This window comes from Theropithecus gelada, chromosome 20, assembly GCF_003255815.1.
Source record: "Theropithecus gelada isolate Dixy chromosome 20, Tgel_1.0, whole genome shotgun sequence".
Lineage (NCBI taxonomy): Eukaryota > Metazoa > Chordata > Mammalia > Primates > Cercopithecidae > Theropithecus > Theropithecus gelada.
The window spans coordinates 54,710,837-54,738,793 of record NC_037688.1 but is presented as its reverse complement, the minus strand read 5'-3'; the positions used below and the strand labels follow the sequence as shown (position 1 = coordinate 54,738,793).

The 27,957-nt window shown below is 47.6% G+C and overlaps 2 protein-coding genes across 3 annotated transcripts in view; both read right to left on the bottom strand.

Annotated features, from left to right (window-relative positions):
• Positions 1–7,761: 7,761 nt before the first annotated feature.
• ZNF688 (zinc finger protein 688) lies at positions 7,762–11,649 on the bottom strand. 2 transcript variants are annotated; one of them, XM_025369689.1, is made up of 3 exons: positions 10,334–11,649; positions 9,910–10,023; positions 7,762–8,489 (listed from the first exon to the last, which is right to left on the bottom strand). In XM_025369689.1, the coding sequence occupies exons 1-3, from the start codon at positions 10,527–10,529 to the stop codon at positions 7,969–7,971; spliced, it is 831 nt and encodes a 276-aa protein (XP_025225474.1). In that variant the 5' UTR covers positions 10,530–11,649; the 3' UTR covers positions 7,762–7,968. The 2 variants fall into 2 exon arrangements, with proteins under 2 accessions (XP_025225474.1, XP_025225475.1); XM_025369690.1 differs by lacking the exon at positions 9,910–10,023 and having other exon boundaries at positions 10,334–11,643.
• Positions 11,650–17,971: 6,322 nt separating this feature from the next.
• LOC112613885 (small integral membrane protein 30-like) overlaps positions 17,972–27,957 on the bottom strand; it is a 13,045-nt gene continuing 3,059 nt past the window's right edge. Inside the window, exon 2 of the mRNA XM_025369756.1 lies at positions 17,972–18,169. Within this exon, the coding sequence (XP_025225541.1) occupies positions 17,972–18,169 (198 nt within the window). The remainder of the gene's footprint in view (positions 18,170–27,957) is intronic.

Here is a 27,957-nt window from a genome sequence, read left to right as displayed (position 1 = left end):
AAGCGATTCTTCTGCCTCAGCCTCTTGAGTAGCTGGGAATACGGCGCCTGCCGCCATGCCCGGCTAATTTTTTGTATCTTCAGTAGAGACAGGGTTTCACCATGTTGGCGAAGCTGGTCTCGAGCTCCTGACCTCAGGAGATCCACCTGCCTGGGCCTCCCAGAGTGCTGGGATTACAGGCATAAGCCACTGCACCTGGCCTCTACTCTCTACTCTTATTTTTATTATTATTATTTTTTTTTGAGACGGAGTCTCGCTCTGTCACCCAGGCTGGAGTGCTGTGGCCGGATCTCAGCTCACTGCAAGCTCCGCCTCCCGGGTTCCCGCCATTCTCCTGCCTCAGCCTCCCGAGTAGCCGGGACTACAGGCGCCCGCCACCTCGCCTGGCTAGTTTTTTTTTGTATTTTTTAGTAGAGACGGGGTTTCACCGTGTTAGCCAGGATGGTCTAGATCTCCTGACCTCGTGATCCGCCCGTCTCGGCCTCCCAAAGTGCTGGGATTACAGGCTTGAGCCACCGCGCCCGGCTACTCTCTATTCTTGAGAGAGAGTCTCGCTCTTGTCCCCCAGGCCAGAGTGCAATGGCGCGATCTCAGCTTACTGACCCCAGAAGCCAGGCTGGAATGCCTCAAATTATTGAAGGCAAAACCTCATCAACTAGAGAGGTAGGATTTTAGGGTAGGTTACCACACTGCCATATAAATGTACCGAGGATAAATGTACACTTTGAGAGGCCGAGGCAGGCAGATAACTTGAGGTCAGGAGTTTGAGACCAGCCTGACCAACATGATGAAACCCTGTCTCTACTAAAAATACAAAAATTAGATGGGCATGGTGTCATGTGTCTGTAGTACCAGCTACTCAGGACACTGAGGCAGGAGAATCGCTTGACCCTGGGAGGCAGAGGTTGCAGTGAGCGGAGATTGCACATTGCACTCCAGCCTGGGCCACAGAGTGAGACTCCATCTCAAAAAACAATAATAATAAATAAGGCCAGTCACAGTGGGTCACACCTGTAATCCCAGCACTTTGGGAGGCCGAGGCCAGTGGATCACCTGAGGTTGGGAGTTTGAGACCAGCCTGAGGAATATGATGAAACCCCGTCTATACGAAAAATACGAAAATTTTTTTCGGACATTGTGACATGCACCTGTTATCCCAGCCACTCAGGAGGCTGAGACAGGAGAATTGCTTGAACCTGGGAGGCGGAGGTTGCAGTGAGCCGAGATTGTGCCATTGCACTTCAGCCTGGTCAACAAGAGTGAAATTCAGTCTCTAAATAAATAAATAAATAAATGTAAAGAAGAAAAATATAAATGACAGATGATGGTAAGTACTAAACATAAGTAAGAAGGTTGTTTAGAGGTCATGTAATGGGGGGTCGTTCAGGTATCTAGGAAGTGTATGAAATTGTCCAGGATGGGTGACAGGCATTTCACAAACGGTTCCCTGTAGCATCTCTCACCGCTGTCCGCTCTTGCTCAGGCCCTTGCTGAGTTAGGCCGGGGGCCTCCTAGCTGCCCTGGGGGGCTCCAGCCTTTTGCCTTTGCCGTCCATCTGTCACTGCAGCCTGGTGTAGTGTAAACAGGAAGGGCAGTGCCTGGGAAATAGGAGATTTGGGTTCCAGGTCTACTTCTGCCACTGACTCAGCTTCATGATCTTAATTATGTTCCTCCTTGGGTCAGGTGCTGTGGCTCATGCCTGTAATCCCAGCACTTTGGGAGACTGAGGTGGGTGGATCAAGGTCAAGACCAGCCTGGCCAACACTGCACTCTGGCTAACCATGTGTTTCACCGTGTGTTAGCCATGAGTGCAGTGATGGGGTTTAATAGAAACCCCGTCTCTACTAAAAATACAAAAATTAGCTGGGCGTGGTGGTGTGCGTTTGTAATCCCAGCTACTCTGAAGGCTGAGGCAGGATAATTGCTTAAATCTGGGAGGCAGAGGTTGCAGTGAGCCAAGATCATGCCACTGCACTCCAGCCTGAGTGACAGAGCAAGACTCTGTCTTGGGGAAAAAAAAAAATTATGTCCCCTCATCTGTCTGGCTTTAGCATTCTCAGAGTGTATTCTGCAGAACAGTATTCCCATGAAACGCTCTATGGGGGAAAAAAAAAGCAGCATTCTCTACTCCCCTTGACGGTCCCCTTTGGCAAATTTAAGGTTCTGGGCAGCCTTCAATAAAGAAATGTAGGCCGGGCGCGGTGGCTCAAGCCTGTAATCCCAGCACTTTGGGAGGCCGAGACGGGCAGATCACAAGGTCAGGAGATCGAGACCATCCTGGCGAACCCGGTGAAACCCCGTCTCTACTAAAAAATCAAAAAACTAGCCGGGCGAGGTGGCGGGCGCCTGTAGTCCCAGCTACTCGGGAGGCTGAGGCAGGAGAATGGCGTGAACCCAGGAGGCGGAGCTTGCAGTGAGCTGAGATCCGGCCACTGCACTCCCACCTGGGTGACAGAGCGAGACTCCGTCTCAAAAAAAAAAAAAAAAGAAATGTAGTCCGCCTGGCGCAGTAGCGCATGTCTGTACCACATGTCTGTAGTCCTAGTGCTTTGGGAGGCTGAGGCAGGAGGATTGCCTGAGCCCAGGTGTTTGAGGCTGCAGTGAGCTACGATCATGCCATTGCACTCCAGCCTGGGCGACAGTGAGACCCCATCTCTAAAAAAATTTTTTCACATTTAAAAAATCTTTCCGGGCCAGACAGTATCTCACGCCTGTAATCCCAGCACTTTGGGAGGCCGAGGCAGGTGGATCACAAGGTCAGGAGATGGAGACTAGCCTGGCCTACATGGTGAAACCTTGTCGCTACTAAAAATGCAAAACCTTAGCTGGGCATGCTGGCGAGCGCCTGTAATCCCAGCTACTCAGGAGGCTGAGGCAGGAGAATTGCTTGAACCCAGGAGGCAGAGGTTGCAGTGACCTGAGATGCCAACACTGTATTCCAGCCTAGGTGACAGAGTAAGACTCCTCTGTCTCAGAAAGAAAAAAAAATTGGAGATGAAGGGCTGTGATGGTTCTACAATAGTACTATTACACATTTTGCCACTGAACTGTACTGTATACTCAAAAATAGTCTAAAAGATATATTTGTTTTTTTGAGATGGAGTCTCGCTCAGTCGCCCAGGCTGGAGTGCAGTGGCGCGATCTCAGCTCACTGCAAGCTCCGCCTCCCAGGTTCAAGCGATTCTCCTGCCTCAGCCTCCCAAGTAGCTGAGACTACAGGCACCTGCCACCACACTCGGCAATTTTTTTTGTATTTTTAGTAGAGACAGGGTTTTACCATGTGTTTGCCAGGGTAGTCTCAATCTCCTGACCTCATGATCCGCCCACCTCAGCCTCCCAAAGTGCTGGGATTACAGGTGTGAGCCACCATGCCTGGACAATAAATTTATATTATGTATATTTGACCACAAAACAAAAACTAAGACAACCCAGTGATGTCCCAACATACTGAGAATCATGGAGCTGGGTGCGGTGGCTCACACCTGTAATCCCAGCACTTTGGGAGGCCGAGGCAGGAGGACTTCTTGAGCCCAGGAGTCTGAGACCAGCCTGGGCAACACAGTGAGACCCTGTCTGGAAAAAAAATTAGCTGAGTGCGGTGGTGTGCACCTGTAGTCCTAGCTACTTGGGAGGATGACTTGAGCCTGGGAGATCAAGCCTGCAGTGAGCCATGATTGCACCGTTGCACTCCAGCCCAGAAAACAGAGCGAGACCCTATCAGAAAGAAAGAAGATGTGGTGTGGGGTCAGGGGTTAGAAAGAGAAGAAAGTAAAGAAACTTAGCATCATGGGAAGCGAGAGCCTTGTGGAAGCTCCTCCCTCTCCCTAAGCCCATCTGTCAATCTTCTCCACTTGGTGTCTCTGCACAGCCACAGATGTCCTATCTGCACCTTGAGGGAACTCATCCCTAGCTTGGAGCATCCCACTTGCTGTTTCCTCTCTTTGGAAATGTCTCTACCCCCTACTGTCCCCAACCCCAGCCCCAAGCCTCTGAACCCTGCCTTTCCCCACTCCCTGTCCCCTAACTTTGTTCCCTGTGGCTCTTTCTCAACATGGCGCAGCCTCAGCGTCCATCCGCAGCAGGCTTTTTCTGCACGTCGCTGTTCGAGTTCCTTCATACGCCTTAGTATTTGCATTTGCAGTCCCTTGTTTCCTTTGTGTTCTGGTTTATCACCTGTCTCTCCCTCCCAGAAAGTAAGCTCCAAGAGGGTTCCTGTGTCTGTCCCCTGCTGTGTTCTGGCATGGAGAATAACAGCTAGTGCATGGTAAATGCTTAGCAGCTATTTATAAATTTGTGCCAGTGAGAAAGAGAAATAGCAGACAGCACTTGCCCTGTGCCCAGCACCAGCGCTGGGGCTGCCCGGTACAGCTCTATGCTTGACACACTTCGCCTGGTTCTGCTCCTCCTTCACTGGCAGGGCCTCCTCTCTCCAGCTGCACCTTCTCCTTGGCCTCACTGCTCCCCAGAACGGGTCACCCTTGGCCTTCACCCTGATAGCCCCTTGGTGGGCACCGGAGCCCCCTGGCTCCGGCTCTCCATACTGGAACCTCTGAGTCTTACTGGCTCATATTGTCAGTCACTGAGCTGCTGATTCTATGTCAGAAGGCTCTCATGAGTGTCTTTCTTCCTAATTCTGAGGTCACCACCTTGGTCCCAGCTCCTGATGACCCTCACTTAGGAAAAAATGCCCAACAGATGTCTAGTGTCTAGCTCTGTCCCCCAACCAGGTCACACCCACACTGCTTTGCAAAGATATTTTCTGATGGCACCTGGCAAACAGCACTGCACTTGCTCAAGAACTTTCTGTGGCTCCTCAGTGCTACAGAATGGATCTCAAGCTCCTCTGCTGGAATCTGTGGCCCTCCCATATTTGACCCCACTTCTCGGCTGCATCTGTCTCCCATTCTTTGTTTTTTTGTTTTGCTTTGTTTTCTTTTTGAGACAGAGTGTCTCACTCTGTTGCCCAGGCTGCAGTGCAGTGGCCCGATCTCAGCTCACTGCAACCTCCGCCTCCCGGTTTCAAGCGGTTCTCCTGCCTCAGCCTCCCGAGTAGGTGGGATTTATAGGTGCCCACCACCATGCCCAGATAATTTTTGTATTTTTAGTAGAGACAGTGTTTCACCATGTTAGCTGGGCTGGTCTTGAACTCCTGACCTCAAGTGATCCGCCTGCCTCAGCCTCCCAAAGTGTCTTTTGTTCTATAAAGCAAGATTTCTTTGCTGTTTCCTCTGCCTGAAAATCTCCCTTAACACCAATTTGTAGGCTATGGGAAGCACAGCCATCTCCTCCCAGGAGCATTTCTTGGCATATCACCAACCAGCCTGGGTGAGGTGGTGCCTCTGGGCTTCCTCTGTCATAGCTCCAGTTACTCTCTTCCCACATTGAATGTGGGCCCTGACACAGCTGTATCACTGGAGCCCAGCACAAAAACCCACAGAAGCCTGAAGAGGGTGTTTGCTGAATGAATGAATGAATGAATGAATGCGGTCAGCTTTCCTCATCTTGGAATTCTCTTATTACCTAGCACAGTCCCTTCAACAGAAGGCAGTCAACACACAGTCACTAACTGCCAATTGTCCTTCTTTTTTTTTCTGTTTGTTTTGAGACAGTCTCACTCTGTCGCCCACGTTGGAGTGCAGTGGCATAATCATGGGTCACTGCAGCCTCAGTCTCCCTGGCTCAAGTGATCCTCCTGCCATGGCCTCTCAAGTAGCTGAGGCTATAGGCACGTGCCACTACACCTGGCTGATTTTTGTTTTTGTAGAGATGGGGGCCTCACTATATTGCCCAAACTGGTCTCAAACGCCTGAGCTCAAGAGATCCTCCCATCTCGGCCTCCCAAAGTGTTGGGATTACAGGCGTGAGCCACCGCACCCCAGCCTGACTGTGCCTTCTAAGTAAAAACTGGCCAGGCGAGGTGCCTCACACCTGTAATCCCAGCACTTTGGGAGGCCAAGGTGGGAGGATCGCTTGAACCCAGGAGGTCAAGGCTATAGAGAGCCATGTTAACACCACTGCACTCCAGCCTGGGTGACAGAGTGATACTCTATCTCAAGAAAAGAAAAGGACAGAGAAAAGGAAAGGACAAGAAAAGGGGCACTTGCTGGGACTCTCAGTTTTCTGCTCACACTCCCCCGACCAGGCTGGGCTGGGACCCGCATCCTAAGTTCCCAGCCTGTTTTCTGTCAAAATCTGATTTCTCAGAGGAAGTGGTAGAGACATCTGGGCTCTGTTTTCATTTCCAGCCATGCTGCCATATGGCCGTGAAACCTTGAGAGTACCATGTCATCTCTCTGAGTCTCAGTTTACTTATCTGCAAATATGGTTATTGATATCCATGCCCTGGCTCCTTGGCAGGCCTCTTTACACTTTCTAAAGTGTAGACCATCCACAGTAATTCACTTTTTCAACAAATGCATATTGCACAATTACTATATCATACATCTTGTTAAAATGTCAGCCTCCACGGTAACCCTTTGAGGTAGATATTATTCATTCTCATTTTACAGAGGAGGCACTGAGACTCAAGGAGGTCACGTGTCTTACCAGCTGTGCCTGGGGGAAGTTGCAGAGACTAGTTTTTGTTTTGTTTTGTTTTTTTGAGATGGAATCTCACTCAGCTGCCCAGGCTGGAGTGCAGTGGCGCAATCTCGGCTCACTGCAACCACCAACTCCTGGGTTCAAGCAATTCTCCCATCTCAGCCTCCTGAGTAGCTAGGATTACAGGCACCCACCATCATGCCCAGCTAATTTTTGTATTTTAGTAGAGATGGGGTTTCACCATGTTGGCCAGGCTGGTCTTGAACTCCTGACCTCAGGTGATCTGCCCACCTCGGCCTCCCAAAGTGCTAGGATGACAGGCATGAGCCACCATGCCAGCTTTTTTTTTTTTTTTTTCTTTTAAGAAATGGAGTCTTGACCAGGTGCAGTGGCATATGCCTGTAATCCCAGCACTTTGGAAGGCCAAGGCGGGTGGATCCCCTGAGGTCAGCAGTTTGAGACCAGCCTGGCTAACACGTGAAACCCCGTCTCTATTGAAAATACAAAAATTAGTCGGGCATGATGACACGCACCTGTAATCCCAGCTACTCAGAAGGCTGAGGCAGGAGAATTGCTTGAACCCAGGAGGCAGAGGTTGCAGTGAGCTGAGATGGCACCACTGTACTCCACTCTGGGTGACAAAGTGAGACCCTGTCTCAAAAAAAAAAAAAAAAAAAAAAAGAAATGAAGTCTTACTCTGTTGCCCAGGCTGTAGTACAGTGGCACAATCATAGCTTACTGTAGCCTTGAACTCCTGGGCTCAAGCAGTCTTCCTGCCTCAGCCTCCCAAGTGGCTGGGACCACAGGCACGATGTGCCACTACGCCTGGTTCATTTTTTTTTTTTTTCTAGAGATAGGATTTCACTATGTTGCTCAGGCTGGTCTGAACTCCTGGCCTCAAGCGATCCTCCCACCTTGGCCTCCCAACAAAGGCTGGACTTGTGCCACCTGCATTTATTCTATTCCCAACCACTCCAGTATCTGGGTCCCCTGCTGATGACAATTAGCCAGGGCTTGACAACGCCCTCCATGTAGGTCCCCTCCCCAGGTCTTGGTCCCCCCTCAGCATCTGCATTTGAAGTAGATAAGGAGTGGCTAGTTCCTGAGATGAGGGAAAGGTCTCTGTTGCACCTGATCTTCAGATAACACTTTGAAATGAGTCCAGGATCTCACTCTCTTCTTTTTTTTTTTTTTCTTTTTTCTTTTTTTTTTTTTTTTTTTACAAAAGACTGGGGAGAGGGGTGGCAAGTCTAATCTATTCGAATCTTTACAGGCACTTTTCTTTTTACAAGTTGGAAACTTGAGGGATCCTTGAGGAAAGTCCAGGGCATGAATTTCAGTTTCGGAGTCCCCGACTCAGTGGCCCACCTCAGGGCTCCGTCAGTCCTTCGTGCCAAGGTCAGGCTCAACTCCAGCCTGCGGTGCTGCTCAGCTGCACTCCTCGAAGATGTCTGGGTAGTGCCGGAAGAGCACAGGCGGGTCCCGGTCACCTCGGACGGGGGCCCGAGGCACAGCCCGGATCCCAGGCCTCCGGCCCCGCCGCCCACCAGAGCAGGAGCGGTGGATCCACTGGTGCGCTTCCACTGCGAACTTCCTCTTGAAGCGCATGCCACACTCGGGGCAGGGGAAGGGCCGCTCCCCGGAGTGCATGCGCCTGTGGCTGACCAGCAGCGAGGGATAGGTGAAGCGCCGGCCGCAGTCCGTGCACACATGGCGCCGCTGGCCGGCCTGAGCATCCACGCTGGGCATGGGTGCCGGGGGCTGTGCTCCTGTGGTCGGGTCCCAGGCAGCATTTTTGGGTGGCTGTGCCCGTGCCGGGGCAACGCTGATAGCTGGGTCAGGGTTGCATTCCACCAGCACTTCAGGACTCTCCTTCACAGGAGCCTTTCTAGGCCCTTTGGCTCTTGGAACTTCCTCGGGTTCCTCTTCCTTCCTGTTTGGGGCATCTCCTGGGAAACCGGAATTAAGTTACACTTACAAACACTTCTGCACAGACTGTCTCAGGTTATAGAATGCTTTTCACTTAAGGCAGTGCCAGAGAAGTTCTGTCCGTGATTAACACACAGGCTTTAGAACAAGGTAAACAGGATTCAGATCTCCTGAAAGTGACTTATCTGAGCCTTGGTTCCTTATGCATCAGATTGGAATAATAACGGCTTTTCATTTCACAGCATTGCTGGATTAGCTGAGTAGATGCATGTTAAGCACTTAGTAAGTGCTCAGGAAGCAGGGGCATTTATTTATTTATTTATTTATTTATTTATTTATTTATTTATTTATTTTTGAGACAGAGTCTCACTCTGTCACCCGGGCTGGAGTGAAGTGGAAAGATCTCAGCTCACTGCAACCTCCACCTCCCAGGTTCAAGTGATTCTCCTGCCTCAGCCTCCCAAGTAGCTGGGATTACAGGAGCTCACCACCACGCCCAGCTAATTTTTGTATTTTTAGTAAAGACAGAGTTTCACCATGTTGGCCAAGCTGCACTTGAACTCCTGACCTCAGGTGATTCACCCGCCTCAGCCTCCCAAAGTGCTGGGATTACAGGCATGACCCACCGCACCTGGCCAAGCAGAGGCTATTATTAGTGTGGTTTCTCCATTTTTTGTAAGGTAAGACTCTTTTATCGATGAGGAAACATTTGCTCAAGGTCACTCCACTGGGGGATGGTGAAGGGAGAAAAGCCAACTTGTCAATGACTGGGTATTTTTTCTCGTGCCACTTTGCCTCACTTGAGGAATGTGAAAGGTAGACCTGAAGGCACTTCCAATCTTGGGGAGTTTTAGTTATTCCTGAAAGAGAGAGAATGAGCTGGCCTGGCACAGTGGCTCAGGCCTTTAATCCCAGCACTTTGGGAGGCCGAGGCGGGCAGGTCACATGAGATCAGGAGTTCGAGACCACCCTGGCCAACATGGTGAAAGCCCGTCTGTACTAAAAATACAAAAATTAGTCGCTCGTGGTGGCGTGTGCCTGTAATTCCAGCTACTCTGGAGGCTGAAGTGGGAGAATCGTTTGAACCCAGGGGACGGAGGTTGCCATGAGCCGAGATAGCACCACTGCACTTCAGCCTGGGCTACAGAGTGAGACTCCCTCTCAAAAAAAAAAAGAAAAAAAGAGAGAGAGAGAGAATGAGAGAAATCTGGAAGCACAAGCATGTTGGACTGGGCTCCCAGTCCCCACAGGACCGCTGTCCTATGTTCTGAAAACTTTGTACCAGGTCTGCCTTCTTTACTCCTCTAGTACCCAACACAGTTGAATTTCTTTAAGGATGCTGGAAGTGGGGGCCTGAAAGGAAACTCTGCTAGACAGGAAGCCTTGGAAAATCAAGGGGCGGGGGGGGACGGGAGGGGGGGACCCGGGACTATCCCTCACCTCTCCGAGCTCCTCCCAGTCTTTCCCCCTTCTCAGGATCCTGGGCGGCGGGGCTCCAAGCCTCAGTCTCCTGTTCCATCCAAGAGATGAGGGCTGGTTTGGGGCCTGGGAATCCTGGGAGAGAACAGGGATCACAGCAGGGGCCTGAGAGGCCATCGTGGGGAGTTGGCATTCCCCTCCAGGCTGAGGGCACCCCCTCGGAGCTTATACTCAACCTGGACCGGGGTGCAGTGCTGCTGCCTGAATGAAGTGGATACGGGTGAAAACACTCCCGAGGGGGTACCTGAAGCCCTGGGAACGGGAGGTGGCTGCTGGTGTTGGCGCAAGAGTGCGGGGTTAGGGCTCACAGTTCTCTCGGCCCTTCCACATCATCTCCCCTGTGAACCCGGTGAAGGAGGAGGGGGCTCGGACCCGGGGCTCTCACCGAGCGCGCCCAGGTGGCCGTAGGTCTCCCGCATCACGTCCCGGTACAGAGCCCTCTGCGCGGGCCGCAGACAGCCCCACTCCTCCGGGGAGAAGTACACGGCCACGTCCGCGAAGCTCACAGCCCCGGGCTTCCTGCAACCAGGCCGGGTCTCCCCGGGCTTCCGCGCCAGGAGCGGGGCTGGGGGCGGCGCCATGGGGCCTTGCAGCCCCGATCGGCGGCCGCCAGGTCCCTGGGGCCGCCGTCTCCCCGCTCCCGGCCTCAGCTGTCGTTGTCCACAGGAAGGGCGGCCCCGCCCAGCCGTGGCGTCCGAACGCAGCCGAGGCAACCGAATTAGCAGGGACTGGCTGCTAGGGATTCGAGGATTCTGATAGGGACAAATATAATTCCTCAGTGTTTATTCACTTCATGGCCGCTTGGACATAGACACCCGGGTTAAGGGACCCGGAAGGTGCCTTCAGAAAATATGGCGACCACCTAGCTTCAATTGTCACAGGCTGCTCTTAAGGGCGCCATTCTTTGACCATATCAAATATGGAGCCTTTCTGACTTCTCTGGCCTCATCGTCCCACTTGCCCTTAAATAAACCTGCTTCGGATGCTTTTTGTGGTGGGCAAGGCGGGGTGTCTGGGAAGTAGAAGACAGGCCTCTTGCCTTCAAGAAAGATGGACGGGCCCGAAGCTTCACTTACGCCTCTTTACCCGCAAGACGCAACGGCCGATGATTGGCGACGATCCCGGAAGAATCTGCGCAGTGATTGGCCTGGGACTGGCGGGCGTTTGAAAGGACTCCGCGGTCCTGACGCCTCTGTTGACAGACTGGAGCGCAGCGGGGACCTCGGTATCTGCGGTGCTCAGAATTGTGTCCCCTACGGGCTCTTACCGTGCCTCCCGATGGCAGGAGCTGGAATCTGGTCCCCAGATCCCTTGGGAAGACGCGCACACCCTGGCAGACCATGTGTACATCCGCGGTAGAAGCAGGTGTGTGTTTTACAATAGGAGTTTAGCTGCGGAGTCCACCCAGCCCCTGGCATCCGCAGCTCGGCTCGCTCAGGCTCTAGACCGAAGCTGCAGGCGAAAGAACGTGCTTGGTGAGGATGGAATCGGAATGGGGAAGTTTTAAATTACATTGTAGTTGTTGCTAACATACATAAATTTATTTTTTGTTTGTTTTGAGACAGGGTCTTGTTCTGTGGCCCAGGGTGGAATGCAGCAGTGCGATCCTAGCTCGCTGCAGACTCGACCTCCCGGGCTGAAGCGATCTTCTCACCTCAGCCTCCCGAGTAGCTGGGACCACAGGCGCACACCCCATGCTTGACTAATTTTAAATTTTTAAAACAGAGACAGGGTCTTGCTATGTTGCCCAGGCTGCTTTGGAATTCCTGGCCTCAAGCAATCCTTCTGCCTCGGCCTCCCAAAGCGCTGTGATTACAGGTATGAGCCACCGTTCTCGGCCATTTCTACTTTTTTCTTTTTCTTTCTTTCTTTTTTTTTTTTTTTGAGAAGGAGTTTTACTCTTGTTGCCCAGGAGTGCAATGGTGCAATCTCGGCTCACTGCAACCTCCGCCTCTCAGGTTCAAGCGATTCTCCTGCCTCAGCCTCCCAAGTAGCTGGGATTACAGGCATGAGCCACCATGCCCGTCTAATTTTGTATTTTTAGTAGAGACGGGGTTTCTCCATGTTGGTCAGGCTGGTCTCGAACTCCCGACCTCAGGTGATCCTCCCACCTCAGCCTCCCAAAGTGCTGGGATTACAGGCGTGACCCACCGCGCCCGGCCCCGCCATTTCTACTTCTTTACGTTGTTCCAGATTACCAAAGATAGCATCAACTTTCGAATCCTAATTTTTTTTGGGAAACCTTCCTCCTTTAGCCTTCAGTCTCCTCTCTAAACTGGATTGGGCCTCAGTTCTTCTCATACGAGGTCTCCCCTTCCTGTTGTCCTGGGTTGTATCCGCTGCTTCCTAGATTTAAGTATTTATTTTTCAGCCAAGATGGGTCATCGTCATGGCTAGTGGCGTTGGACTATAAGTACTAGTTGCCTTCATCCCCACATTTGGAATATACCTGCAATCACACAGGATGCAGAATACTGTTTGCTAAGCATGGGGCTGCTTGCTGGAGATAACAAGCAAGGCCTACCAGGTCCCTGCTGTCCTTCTGGCCCTGGATCTACTTGCTTGGCTCCCCTGCCCGCCCTAGTATATCAAGCCTTCCTTTTTATTCAATGGTGTTCTTTATTGCTGACTTTCCAGTCAAGATTTCTTTGTATTTTCTGGCTTACCCTTGCTGTTTTTCACCTGAAATACTTTTTTTGAGATCCTGCTGATCTCATATGCATATATTAATTATTAATTGTTAATAATTAAATATTAATATGCTTATATTATTACTTTGAGTTCTGGAACTGCTTCACTGCACTCCACGTGGTGAATAGTGTAGAAATCGAATAAGGAAAAATATACCCTTAGAAATCAGTATTTTTTAAATTTTGAAAATATTTAATTTAGGCCCGGCCCAGTTGTTCACACCTGTAATCCAGCACTTTGGGAGGCTGAGGTGGGCAGATTGCTTGAGGCCAGAAGTTAGAAACCAGTGTGGCAACATGGTGAAACCCAATCTCTGCTAAAAATACAAACATTGGCCAGGTCTGGTGGTGCACACCTGTAGTCCCAGCTACTCAGGAGGCTGAGGCATAATAATCTCTTGAACCCAGGAAGCAAAGGTTGCAGTAAGCAAGATCATGCCACTGCACTCCAACCTGGGCGACAGAGCGAGACCCTGTCCCAAAAAGAAAAAAAAAATTGGGCCAGGCACAGTGACTCACGCCTGTAATCCCAACACTTTGGGAGGTCAAGGTGGGAGGATCACCTGAGGTCAGGAGTTCGAGACCAACCTGGCCAACATGGCAAAACCCCATCTGTATTAAAAATACAAAAATTAGCTGGGTGTGGAGTTGGAAGCCTGTAATCCCAGCTACTCAGGAGGCTGAGGCACAAGAATGACTTGAACCTGGGAGGCAGAGGTTGCAGTGAGCCGAGATCGTGCCATTGCACTCTAGCCTGGGCGACAGAGCAAGACTCTGTCTCAAAAAAAAAAAAAGAAGGCCGGGCGCGGTGGCTCAAGCCTGTAATCCCAGCACTTTGGGAGGCCGAGACGGGCGGATCACGAGGTCAGGAGATCGAGACCATCCTGGCTAACACGGTGAAACCCCGTCTCTACTAAAAAATAAAAAAAAAATTAGCCGGGCGAGGTGGCGGGCGCCTGTAGTCCCAGCTACTCAGGAGGCTGAGGCAGGAGAATGGCGGGAACCCGGGAGGCGGAGCTTGCAGTGAGCTGAGATCCGGCCACTGCACTCCAGCCCGGGCGACAGAGCGAGACTCCGTCTCAAAAAAAAAAAGAAAAGGAAAACAAAAAAATTTTGTATTGATACACAAAATTTTTACATATTTATGGAGTTCATGTGATGTTTTGCTTTGCTTCATACATAGAATGTACAGTAATCAAGTCAGGATATTTAAGGTATCAATCACCTTGAGTATTTAACATTTCTTTGTGTTGGGAAAATTTCAAGTCCTGTCTTCTAGCTATGGAAATTTACAGTACTTTGTTAACTACAGTCACCCTACTCTGCTATTGAACATTACAAGTTATCCCTTCTTCCTAAGTATATGTTTGTACCCATTACCCAACTTCTCTTCATCCACCTCTCCCACCCACATACACCCTTCCAATCTCTGATATCATTCTACTCTCCACATCCGTGAGATCAGCTTTTCTAGCTCCCACATGTAAGTGAGGACATGTGATATTTGCCTTTCTGTGTCTGGCTTATTCACTTAACATAATGACCTCCAGTTCCATCCATGCTGTAAACATGATTTCATTTTTTTATGGCTGAATTCCACTGTGTATATGTATCATGTTTTCTTTATTCATTTGTCCACTGATCAACACTTAGGTTGATTCCATATATTTGCTATTGCAAACATGGCTCTACAGTAAACACGGAGATGCAGGTTATCTTTTTTATATACTGATTTCTTTTCCTTTGGATAAACTCCAGGTAGTGGGATTGCTGGATCACATGGTAGTTCTTTGTTTTTTTTTTTTTTTTTTTTTTTTTGAGGCTGAGTTTTGCTTATGTTATCCAGGTTGGAGTGCAATGCCCGGGTCTCAGCTCACTGCAACCTCTGCCTCCCAGGTTCAAGTGATTCTCCTGCCTCAGCCTCTCGAGTAGGAACTACCATGTGGGCCTCACCCTCCATCAGGCCCAGCTAAATTTTATATTTTTAGTAGAGACGGGGTTTTACCATGTTGGCCAGGCTGATCGTGAACTTCTGGCCTCTGGTGATCCACCAGCCTCGGCCTCCCAAAGTGCTGGGATTACAGGTGTGAGCCACCGCCCGGCCCACATGGTAGTTCTATTGTAGTTCTATTTTGGGTTTTTTGAGACATCTCCATATTGTTTTCAATAGTGGCTGTACTAACTTACATTCCCACCAACAGTATGTAGGAGTTCCCTTCTCTCTTTTTTTTTTTTTGAGAAGGAGTTTCACTCTTGTTGCCCAGGTTGCAATGGCACAATCTTGACTCACCGCAGACTCCGCCACCAGGGTTCAAGCGATTCTTCTGCCTTAGCCTCCTGAGTAGCTGGGATTACAGTCATGCACCACCACTCCTGGCTAATTTTGTATTTTTAGTAGAGATGGGGTTTCTCCATGTTGGTCAGGCTGCTCTCGAACTCCCGACCTCAGGTGATCCACCCACCTCAGCCTCCCAAAGTGCTGGGATTATAGGCGTGAGCTACCGCGCCCAGTCAAGAGTTGCCTTCTCTTAGCATCCTTGCCAATACCTGTCATGTTTTGTCTTCTTAATAACAGCCATTCTAACTAAGGTAAGATAATATCTCATTGTGTGGTTTTTTGTTTTTGAGTCAGAGTCTTGCTCTGCAGCCTAGGCTGGAGTGCAGTGGCGCAACCTCAGCTCACTGCAACCTCCCCCTCCTGGGTTCAAGCGATTCTCCTGCCTCAGCTTCCCGAGTAGCTGGGATTACATGCGTGCACCATCATGCCCAGCTAATTTTTGTATTTTTAGTAGAGATGGAGTTTTGCCATGTTGAGAAGGCTGGCCTCAAACTCCTGACCTCAGGTGATCCACCCACCTCAGCCTCCTAAACTGCTGGGATTACAGGCGTGAGCCACCATGCCAGCTTCCTTGTAGTTCTGATTTGCATTTCCCTGATGATTAGTGGTGTTGAGCAGTTTTTCATGTACCTGTTAACCATTTGCATGTTTTCTTTTGATTCTCCTTATATTATTATTATTATTAATTATCATTATTATTGAGACAGGTTCTCACTCTGTCACACAGGCTGGAGTGCAGTGGTATGATCACAGCTCACTGCAGCCTCAACCTCCCTGGATTTAGGTGATCCTCCCACCTCAGCCTTTTAAGTCATTGGAACTAGAAGCGTGCAACACCATGCCTGACTAATTTTCGTTTTTGTAGAGATGGGGTCTCTCCATGATGCCCAGGCTGGTCTGGAACTCCTGGGCTCAAGTGAGCCTCCCACCTCAGCCTCCCAAAGTGCTAGGATTACAGGTGTGGGCCACCATGCCCAGCCTATTATTGTTATTTTGAAACAGAGTCTCACTCTGTCACCCAGGTTGGGGTGCAGTGGCACGATCAAAGCTCACTGCAGCCTGGAACTCTAGGGCTCAAGTGATCTATACTCCCACCTCCGCCTCCTAAGTAACTAAGACTACAGGTGAGTGGCTATTTGGATTCTCCTTTTAAACAGAGCAGCAACTTGAACCAAAAATACTTTTGTTTCTTCAGATCCTATGTTGTAAATCACTTCTCTTTGAACTAAGTATGCAGCAGAAGACTTTAGAAGATGAAGCTGAACAATAAAAATGTTAACTAAGCAGATTGAAAGAAACTTTTTTTTTTTTTTTGAGATTGAGTCTCGCTTTGTCGCCAGGCTGGAGTGCAGTAGCGCGATCTCGGCTCACTGCAACCTCCAATTCCCTGGTTCAAGCGATTCTCTTGCCTCAGCCTCCTGAGTAGCTGGGATTACAGGCACATGCCACCACACCCAGCTAGTTTTTGTATTTTTAGCAGAGACAGGGTTTCACCATGTTGGCCAGGATGCTCTTGATCTCCTGACCTTGTGATCCACCTGCCTCGGTCTCCCAAAGTGCTGAGATTACAGGCATGAGCCACCGCGCCTGGCCTGTTTGTTTGTTTTTTTTTTTTAGACAGTCTTACTCTGTGGCCAACGCTGGAGTGCACTGGTACAATCTTGGCTCACTGCAACCTCTGCCTCCTGAGTTCAAGCAATTCTCATGCCTGTCTCCCAAGTAGCTGGGAACACCACAGCCTACTAATTTTTGTATTTTTAGTAAAGATGGAGTTTTGCCATGTTGGCCAGGCTGGTCTCAAACTCCTGGCTTCAAATGATCCACCATCCTCGGCCTCCCAAAGTGCTGGGATTACAGGTATGAGCCATAGTGCCAGGCCTGAAACAAACTTTCAAGTAAGACTAAAACTGTTCCATCCCAAGTAGCTGATGTGTTGTTTTTCCTGCCATTCATTATAAAAATACAAAAATTGGCTGGGCACAGTGGCTGACACCTGTAATCCTACCCACTTTGGGAGGCGGAAGTAGACAGAACATTTGAACCCATGAATTCAAGACCATCCTGGGCAAAACCCCATCTGTACAAAAAATACAAAAATTAGCTGGGCATGGTGGCATGTGCCTATAGTCCCAGTTACTCAAGAGGCTGAGATGAGAAGGAGAAACACCTGAGCCCAGGAGGTTGCGGCTACAGTGAGCTGTGACTGTGCCACTGCATTCCAGCCTAGGCTACAGTGAGACCGTGTCTCAAGAAACAACAACAACAAAAAAAACTGCTCTTGGTGTCTTTTTTTTTTTTTTTAATAACATAATGGGTTTATATTTAATATAGTACTTCTCATCAGGAGGATGTTACTCAGTTAATGTAAAGTTTTTTTCAAAACATTAAATCTCTTCCATGTCAATGTTTATAGTTTTTTTTTTAACATTAAATTTTTTCTGCATTTCAGTATTAGATATACTGAATACATTTTTCTAAATATTTTTTCCCCAGAGATAAAAGTTTTCCTTTTTGGCTGACTCTCTGATATCTAAATATAATATTAACTTGGGAGACAACAAAACAACAATCTAATACAAAAAAAAAAAAAGGAGAAAAGACTCCTCAACGATTCAGGAGGCAGTGATTATAACCGAACAGTGGTCATTTCCTAAGATTCTGGGCAAGAACTTCCTTCTTCCTATTTCACATGCTTTGAGAGAATTCTAAGATTATGAAATATTACTTATGTAAATTTCAGCCATTTTACTTCCTTGACCTCCTTTCCAACTAGCAAATTATAGGCTGCATTTTTCTGTGCATTATTTGTTGTAAAGAAAACATTTTTTTTTTCCATTTGTAAATGTATGTTTGTTCCCATTTCATGGAAACAATGAAAAATGTGAAACTCCCTTATTTATTGATTCTTGGAACCTTTCACACACCAGAGCTCAAGTTTAGCCTCTACAGCACAAAGGTTTTCAAGGTGAAGTTTGACTCAGTAGGCCTTTCAAAATCACATTCGTCCATTTCTTTTTCGTGCATATACCCGCAAGCAGGCACAAATGCCTGTAATGCTGAGAACCACACCTAACAAAAGGGCGATTGCATCACTGGCTTCTACTGCTTCCACAACAGGCAGCACCAAAAGCAGTGACATGAGGACTAAGGGCAACTGTGTTGAAACTGAGGTAATGATGTTGGTCTCGAACTCCTGACCTCAGGTGATCTGCCTGCCTCGGCCTCCCAAAGTGCTGGGATTACAGGCGTGAACCACTGCACCCGGCCCACCATCCTATTTTATTAAAGGGAAATTAAGGCACAAGGAAATACAGACCACGACTGGCAGGTTAGAGCCAGTAGATTTCTGTCTGCAGCCACAGATCTTCCTTCCCAGGCATCCACTGCCTGCAGCTAGAGAGTCTAGTTGTTGTGTTCCTCACAACACCATTATCAGGTGGGGTCCCTCAGATGGTGAGATGCACAAGCCACTGGCATGTCACTTAGACTCTGCCCAATTTGGACAAATTTTATCAAACTCTGGTTGTGTTTCATTTGCTGGTTTATTATAAGGATATCACAAAGGATACAGATGAAGAGATGTTGTGGGTGAGATATGGGGGAAGCGGAGCAGAGATTCCATGCCCTCCTTGGGTATGCATGCTACCCCTCCAGGAACCTTCACATGTTCACCTATCTGGAAGCTTTTTTTTTTTCTTTTCAGATGGAGTTTCACTCTTGTTGCCCCGGCTAGAGTGCAATGGCACAATCTCGGTTCACCACAACCTCCACCTCCTGGGTTCAATCAATTCTCGTGCCTCAGCCTCCCAAGTAGCTGGGATTACAGGCACACGCCACCATGCCCAGCTAATTTTTGTACTTTTAGTAGAGACAGGGTTTCACCATGTTGGCCAGGCTGGTCTTGAACTCCTGACTTCAGGTGATCCACCCTCCTCAGCCTCCCAAAGTGCTGGGATTACAGGCATGAGCCACCGCGCCCAGCCAGGATGGCCTTTTAAAGTTATTTTGATGTTGGACAATGCCCTTGGCCACTCAGAACCCCATGAGTTCAACACCTTTGGTGTTGAAGTGGCCTACTTACCCCCAAACACAACACTTCCAATTCAGCCTATAGATCAGGTTGTCATAAAGATCTTTAAGACTCATTGCACATGGTGCTCTATGGAAAGGATGGTCAACCCTACGGAAAAGAACCCCATCATGAAAGTCTGGAAGGATTACACCATTGAAGACACCATCATTGTTATAGAAAAAGCTGTGAAAGCCATTAAACCTGAAACAAATTCCTACAGGAGAAAACTATATCCAATAGTGTGACTACTAGAGAAAACTATACCCAGATATTATGCATTACTTCATAGGAAATGATGACAAGAGTCAATCAAGGAAATCACGAAAGAGACTGTGGATATGGAAAAAAAAAAAAAAAAGGCAGAGAGTGAAGGGTTTCAAGACATGGATTTCGGAGAAATTGAAGAGCTAACAGACACCATACCAGAGGAATTAGAATACAACTTGGTAGAGATGAGTGCTTCTGAACCAGTGTCAGATGATGAGGAAGATGGAAAAGGGGCAGTGCCAGAAAACAAATGGACATTAGACAATCTGGCAGGAGGGTTTCCATCATTTGAGACTGCTTTTGACTTCTTTTATGACTTACAGCCTTCTATGATATGGGCACTGAAACTAAAGTAAACAGTAGAAGAAGGATCGGTACTGTATAGAAATGTCTAGAGAAATGAAAAAGCAGCAAAAAAATCAGACAGAAACTATGATGTATTTCCATAAAGTTGTACCAGTGTGCCTGCCTCTTCTGCTCCCCTTCCCCCTTCTCCACCTCTTCTGCCTCTGCCACTCTTGAAAGAGCACGACCAACCCTTCCTCCTCTTCCTCCTCAGCCTGCTCAACATGAAGGTGATGATGAAGAATTTTATGATGATCCATTTCCACTTAATGAATAGTAAATATATTTTCTTTTCCTTATGATTTTCTTAGTAACATTTTCTTTTCTCTAGCTTACTTTATGATCAGAATACACTATATAAGCCAGGCGTGGTGGATGCGCCTATAGTCCTGGCTACTCAGGAGGCTGAGGCAGGAAGATCCCTTGAGCTGAGTTTCAGGCTGCAGTTGAGCTATGGTCACGTCACTGCACTCCAACCTTCGTGACAGAGCAAGACCCATCTCTAAAAAAAAAAGCAGGGGGAGGAGGGGGAGAGAGTACAGTATATGATGTATATGACATACAAAATATGTTTTTGTTTTTTCTTTTTGAGACAGGGTCTGGCTCTGTCACCCAGGCTGGAGTGCAGTGGCTACCATCTTGGCAACCTCCACCTCCTGAACTCAAGCCTTCCTCCTACATTAACCTCCCAAATAACTGGGAATACAGGTACACGCCACCATGCTTGGCTAATTGTTTAATTTTTTGTAGAAACGGGGTTTCACCTTGTTTTCCAGGCTGGTCTTGAACTCCTGAGCTCAAGAAATCCTCTTACCTCAGCCTCCCAAAGTGCTGGGATTACAGGTATGGGCCCCAAAATATATATATATATATATATATATTTAAATATTTACTATCTGTTTTTTTTTTTTTTTTTTTTCAGAACAGGATCTGACTCTGTCATCCAGGCTGGAGTGCAGTGGTGAGATCTCGGCTCACTGCAACCTCCACCTCCCAAGCTCAAGCAATCCTCCTGCCTCAGCCTTAGCTGGGATTACAGGCATGCGCCATGGTACCCAACCCCAAAATATGTTTTAATTCACTATTGATGTTATTGGTAAGGCTTCCAGTAAACAGTAGACTATTAGTAGTTAAGTTTTGGGGAGTCAAAAGTTAGTGAAGGCCTGGTGTGGTGGCTAATGCCTGTAATCCTAGCACTTTGGGAGGCTGAGGTGGGTGGATCACCTGAGGTCAGGAATTCGAGACCAGCCTGGCCAATATGGTGAAACCCTGTCTCTACTAAAAATACAAAAATTAGCCAGGCGTGGTGGCACATGCCTATAATTCCAGCTACTCAGCCGGCTGAGGCACAAGAATCGCCTGAACCCAGGTGTTGGAGATTGCAGTGAGCCGAGATTGTGCCAGTTCACTCCAGCCAGGGACAAAGAGCAAAACTCCATCTCAAAAAAAAAAAAAAAAAAAAAAAAAAAAGGCAGAACAAATGTTACCAGAGGCTAGAAAGGGAAGGGTAGGGGCAAGGGTGGGATAGGGAAAAATTTGTTAATGGACACAAAATTATTAGCTATATTGGAGGAATACGTTCTAGAGTTTTACAGCACTGTAGAATGACTATAGTTAACAATAATACACTATATATTTTCAAATAACTAGAAGAGAAGATATTGAATGTTCCTAACACAAAGAATGATAAATGTTTTAGATGATGGATGCCCCAATTTGACCAGTACACATCGTATGTATAGAAACATCACCGTATACCCCATATTTATGTACAGTTATTATGTATGAATTAAGAATAATGGACCCCAAACATTTCATGTCCTAATCTGCAAAACCTGTGATTGTGTTACCTTATATTAGCAAATAGGACTTTGCAGATGTGATTAAACTAAGGATTTTGAGTTAAGAACACTATCCTGTTGAGTCTAGTGTAATCACAGTGGTCCTTATAAAAGGGAGGCAAGAAGGTCAAGGTCCGAGAAGGAGATGTGACAACAAAAGCAGAGGTGGGAGTGATGCAGTTGCTGGAGAGGGGCCACTAGCCAAGGAATGTAGGCAGCCTCTAGAAGCTGGAAAAGGCAAGAAACAGATTCTCCCTAGAGCTCTAGAGAGGGAATGTAGCCCTGCCAACACCTTGATTGTCCCATAAGACCTATTTTCAGACTTTAGACCTGAAGAACTATAAGATGATAAATTTGTGTTGTTTTCAGCCACCAGTGTGTAGTAATTTCTTACAGTAACAAATGAACACAGGTAACATTGTTGAGGAGCTATTTCTGAGCTTTGTCAACTACTCCATTGATGTGGGAGCAGTCTCCCAGCTCTGAACTCAAGAAAGTCTAAAAAGAAGCAGGACTCAAAGACATTATGCTGAATAAAAGAAGCTTTAGACAAAAAAAATACACACTGTATGATTCCAATTATATGAAGTTTTATAACAAGAAACACTAATTAGAATAGTAGTTGTCTCTGGTGGAGCGGGGATGGGAATTGACTAGGAAGGAGCATGAGGCAATTTTCTTTCTTTTCTTTCTTTTTTTTTTATTTTTTGAGACAGAATCTTACTCTGTCGCCAGGCTGGAGTACAGTGGCACGATCTTGGCTCACTGCAATCTCCGACTCCCTGATTCAAGTGATTCTTCTGCCTCAGCCTCCCAAGTAGCTGGGATTACAGGTATGTACCACCATGCCCAGCTAATTTTTGTATTTTTAGTAGAGATGGCGTTTCACCATATTGGCCAGAATGGTCTCGAACTCCTGACTTCGTGATCCGCCCACCTCGGCCTCCCAAAGTGCTGGGATAACAGGCGTGAGCCACCGCACCCAGCCACATGAGTGAACTTTCTGGGATGATGGTAATGTTATATATTTTGATAGGGGTTTGAGTTACAGATGTATACATCTTTGTCAACATTCAGCAAATACACACTTAAAGTTTGTGCATTTTATGTACTTTTAACTCAAAAAACATGTAAAATAAATGTGGAGCTCTAATTAATAACATGCATGTTGAAATGTTTACAGGTGAAGTGTACTGATTTCAGCAATTTTTTTTACATGCACCCAGAAACAAAGTATACTGGTAGAGAAACTGATAGTTACATGATAAAGCAGATATACTAAATGTTAATTGTAGAATATAGGTGGTGAGTATATGTGTGTTCTCTGTAAAAGTCCTTTAACTTTACTGTATCTTTCAAAACTTTTAAAATGGATTGTGGCCAGGCGCAGTGGCTCACACCTGTACTCCTAGCACTTTGGGAGGCTGAGGCGGGCGGATCACCTAAGGTCGGGAGTTTGAGACCAACCTGGCCAACATGGTGAAACCCCATCTCTACTAAAATACAGAAATCAGCTGGGCATGGTAGCTTATGCCTGTAATCCCAGCTACTCTGGAGGCTGAGGCCCGAGAATCGCTTGAACCCAGGGAGTGGAGGTTGTAGTGAGCCGAGATCGCACCACTGCACTCCAGCCTGGGCAACAGAGTGAGACTCCATCTCAAAAGATAAAAAACAAAAACAAACAAAAAAAAAACCACTATTGAGAATGAAAAGACACCCACAGAATGGGAGGAAATATTTGTAAATCATGTGTCTAATAAGGGATTAATATTCAGAATTTATAAAGAACTCCTGCAACTCAACAACCACTAAAAAATAAAAATCCCAATTTAAAAGCAGGCAAAGAGGCTGGGCACGGTGGCTCACACTGTAATCCCAACACTTTGGGAGGCCAAGATGGGCAGATCACTTGAGGCCAGGAATTCAAGACCAGCCTAACCAACAGAGATGGTGAAACTCCATTTCTGTTAAAAATACAAAAATTAGCCAGGCACTGTGGCACGGACCTGTAATCCCAGCTACTCAGGAGGCTGAGGCAAGAAAATCACTTGAGCCTGGGAGGCGGAGGTTGCAGTGAGCCGAAACGGCGCCACTGCACTCCAGCCTGGGTGACAGAGCAAGACTCCGCTCAAAAAAAAAAAAAGAATTAAAAAAAAAAAAGATAAAAGCAGACAAAGGCAAAGGACTTATATAGACATTTCTCCAAAGAAGATATACAGATGAGCTGGGTGTGGTGACTCATGCCTGTAATCCCAGCACTCTGGGAGGCTGAGGCAGGTGAATCACCTGAGATCAGGAGTTCAAGACCAGCCTGGCCAACATGGCGAAACCCCATCTCTACTAAAAATACAAAAAAAAAAAAAAAAAAAAAATCAGCTGGGCATGGTGGCGCACGCCTGTAATCCTAGCTACTTGGGAGGCTGAGGCAGGAGAATTGCTTGAACCCAGGAGACAGAGATTGCAGTGAGCTGAGATCTTGCCATTGCACTCCAGTCTGAGTGACAGAGTGAGACTCTATCTCAAAAATAAATAAATAAATGAATAAACAAACAAATGATAAATAATTATCACTTTTCTGCATTTTCCCAATTTCTTTACTGATTATTCTTGGGATTTGGAAAAAACATAAGGCCAGGCGAGGTGGCCCACACCTGTAATCCCAGCACTCTAGGAAGCCAAGGCAGGAGGATTAAAGGGCTTGAGCCCAGGAGTTCAAGACCAGCCTGGGCAACGTGGAGAAGCCTCATCTCTACAAAGAATACAAAAAAATTAGCTGGGTGTAGTGGCGCATGCCTGTGGTCCCAACTACTCAAGAGGCTGAAGTGGGTGGATCACTTGAGCTCAGGGAAGTCGAGGCTGCCGTGAGCCATGATCGCACGACCGCATTCCAGCCTGGGCCACAGAGAAAGACTCATTCTTGCTGGGAAGGAATTCTCACATGTACACACTAGCAGAAGCCACAAGAGGCACCAGGAAGACTAGAAGAATGTGGGGCATGAAAGCTAAGTTAGAAGAGAGTTTAAGTAGGAAAACTCAGGTATATAAGATAAAAACTGAAGCACTGATTTGTTAAGTAGGTCATCAGTTATCTTAAAGGACAGTCTTAGAATAAAACATTGCATAGCAGCTGACTTTACAGTCATCCAGATATGTGATCCTGGACAAGTTATTTATTTATTTATTTTTTAATTTTTTGAGACGGAGTTTCACTCTTGTTGCCTAGGCTGGAGTGCAATGGCACAATCTCAGCTCATTGCAACCTCTGCCACCCGGGTTCAAGCAATTCTCCTGCCTCAGCCTCCCAAGTAGTTGAGATTACAGGTATGTGCCACCATGCCCAGCTAATTTTTTGCATTTAGTAGAGATGGGATTTCACTATGTTGATCAGACCGGTCTTGAACTCCTGACCTCAGGTGATCCACCCACCTCGGCCTCCCAAAGTGCTGGGATTATAGGCCTGCACCCCTGTGCCCAGTCGACAAGCTATTTAATGTCACTGTGCCTGTTTCCTCATCTGGTCAAGGAAAACAATACATACTGTCAGATCTGGAATTTGAGGCTGCCCTACTTATAGGTTAATAAATGGGTCTGTTCATGGATGCTGTCAGAAAACAGAGACGAAAGACCTTACTGTTCAGGGCACAACAGGCAGCATGAGCATGCCTGTATTGGTTCCTTTCTGCCCCCTGCAGGGGCAACGTGAGATGTACCCAGATAGATGCTAGACACATAGTGAGTTGCATCAAAGGGGAGGAACAAGAAGCTCCTGCTGTTTTTTTCCTTTTTAAAGGTGGGGTTGGGCTGGGAGCGGTGGCTCACGCTTGTAATCCCAGCACTTTGGGAGGCCAAGGTGGGCAGATCACCTGAGATCAGGAGTTCGAGACCAGCATGACCAACATAGTGAAACCCCGTCTCTACAAAAATACAAAAATTAGCTGGGCATGGTGGCAGTGCCTATAATCCCAGCTACTTGGGAGGCTGAGGCAGGAAAGTTGCTTGAAAACCCAGGAGGTGGAGGTTGCAGTGAGCCAAGATCGCGCCACTGCACTCCAGCCTGAGCGACGAGTGATACTCCTTCAATCAATCAATCAAACAATCAATCAATCAATCAATCAATAACATGGGTTCTTGCTATGTTGGCCAGGGTAGTCTCAAACTCCTGGCCTCAAGCAATCCTCCTGCCTTGGCCTCCCAAAATTCTGGGATTACAGGTGTGAGCCACCATGCCCAGCCATCTGCTGTTTTTGTTTTGTTTTGTTTTGTTTTGTTTTGTTTTTTTTGAGACAGTCTCGCTCTGTCACCCAGGCTGGAGTGCAGTGGCCGGATCTCAGCTCACGGCAAGCTCCGCCTCCCGGGTTTACGCCATTCTCCTGCCTCAGCCTCCGGAGTAGCTGGGACCACAGGCGCCCGCCACCTCGCCCGGCTAGTTTTTTGTATTTTTTAGTAGAGACGGGGTTTCACCGGGTTAGCCAGGATGGTCTCGATCTCTTGACCTTGTGATCCGCCCGTCTCAGCCTCCCAAAGTGCTGGGATTACAGGCTTGAGCCACCGCGCCCGGCCCCATCTGCTGTTTTATAGTAAGCAGTGAGGAAGCTGCTCTTTGCCCTGGAAGCAGACATCACCTCTCCCTCAAGGTTGGCTTGCTGCAAACACTGTCCTGAGAAATGTTCTGGATAATGAGTGGCAAGGGCTTTGCTTATTTATTTTTATTTATTGGTTATACTTGCATTTATGGTTTATTAAAGCAAAAGGATACAGATTAAAATCATCAAAGGGATAAGGTACATGGGACAAAATCCAGATGCAACCAGGCACAAACTTTCAGGCGTCTACTCCCAGTGAGGCATCACGGGGATGTCCTTTTTCCTTCCTGCAATGATTTCTGGCAGCAGGTGCTGATTGTTCCCAAACAGAGAAGTTCACGCAAACTTTAGGGTGCAGGTTTTATTTTGTTTGTTTTTTTAGATAGAGTCTTACTTTTGTCACCCAGGCTGGAGTGCAATGGTGCCATCTCAGCTTACTGCAACCTCCGCCTCCCAGGTTCAAGCGATTCTCCTGCCTCAGCCTCCCAAGTAGCTGGAATTACAGGTGTGTGCCACCACCTGGCTAATTTTGTATTTTTAGTAGAGACGGGGTTTCACCATGTTGGCCAGGCTGGTCTCAAACTCCTGACCTCAGGTGATCCACCCACCTCGGCCTCCCAAAGTGCTGGGATTATAGGCGTGAGCCACTGCGTCGGCCATGTGCAGGGTTTTTATTGGGGGTCAGTCACATAAGCTTGGAATGTCCACACTACTGATCTCTACTACTCAGACCCCAGAGCAAAAAACAAGGTTCACTATAAATCACACTTAGGATAAACTTATTTGTTCAGACTGGTACAGCATGATGGCATGACCCAAGACCTCTGGCATACAAAAACACTAATCAAATAAAATATTCCACGGGCTCAGAAGTTATTTCCCAGGAGCAGACCAAATGCCCATTCTGAAGATGAGCTTTCTTTGGAATGTGCAGGGTTTGAACAACCTACACCTCCTGAGTTAATCCATTCCTGCACAAACCTGATCCCATGAGTCCACTGTACCTGGTAAACTACATTTTGAATCTCCTAGAATTAAAATTAGTTTAGGTCCAATGTCCACAAATCTCTGGACACTCTAGTTACTTCCCCTTCTCTGATGCCCACAGTAGCCGTAGTCTACATTCACTGAACCCACTTGTTTATTCTTTGGCCCACTGCAGTATTAATAGACACGTGACTGAGCTTTCGTGATATGCCATGTACTGAGTTAAGCACTGTGTATACATTCCAATCTAATGTGCTTGCTAAATGGCCTGCAGGTACACTTGGAAAATGCTAGAAGGTTTACAGCATGTTTTTGTCAGTGTAGAACAGTCCTTCATCAAGGGGACCCAGCCTCCCCTTCATTCAGGAGACTCTAGGTATGTGAATAGGATCAAGTCTGAGAATTTGTTGAAGGCAGGGACTTGCGATTTTTGCCAACTCAGCAAGATGTGAAGGCAGGACTTGCCGAGATGGATTGGAAGTAAATATGAGTGGGCACACTGGTCACTTTGGAGTCACAGCAGGGAGACACATGGAGGAATATCTCCTAATACCTACTTTATAGAGTTCTTGTAAATGTTAAATTGAAATGTATATAGGCCGGGCGCGGTGGCTCAAGCCTGTAATCCCAGCACTTTGGGAGGCTGAGACGGGCAGATCACGAGGTCAGGAGATCGAGACCATCCTGGCTAACATGGTGAAACCCCGTCTCTACTAAAAAAAATATAAAAAACTAGCCAGGCGAGGTGGCGGGCGCCTGTAGTCCCAGCTACTTGGGAGGCTGAGGCAGGAGAATGGCATGAACCCAGGAGGCGGAGCTTGCAGTGAGCTGAGATCCGGCCACTGCACTCCAGCCTGGGTGACAGAGTGAGACTCTGTCTCAAAAA

Excerpts from the sequence above, each read along its gene's own strand:
- ZNF688 (XM_025369689.1), bottom strand. The coding sequence starts at position 10,529 with ATGGCGCCGCCCCCAGCCCCGCTCCTGGCGCGGAAGCCCGGGGAGACC. Across the intron at positions 10,024-10,333 it reads CGGCCACCTGGGCGCGCTCG|GATTCCCAGGCCCCAAACCA; the intron begins GTGAGAGCCCCG and ends GTTCTCTCCCAG. Across the intron at positions 8,490-9,909 it reads ACTGGGAGGAGCTCGGAGAG|GAGATGCCCCAAACAGGAAG; the intron begins GTGAGGGATAGT and ends CCGGTTTCCCAG.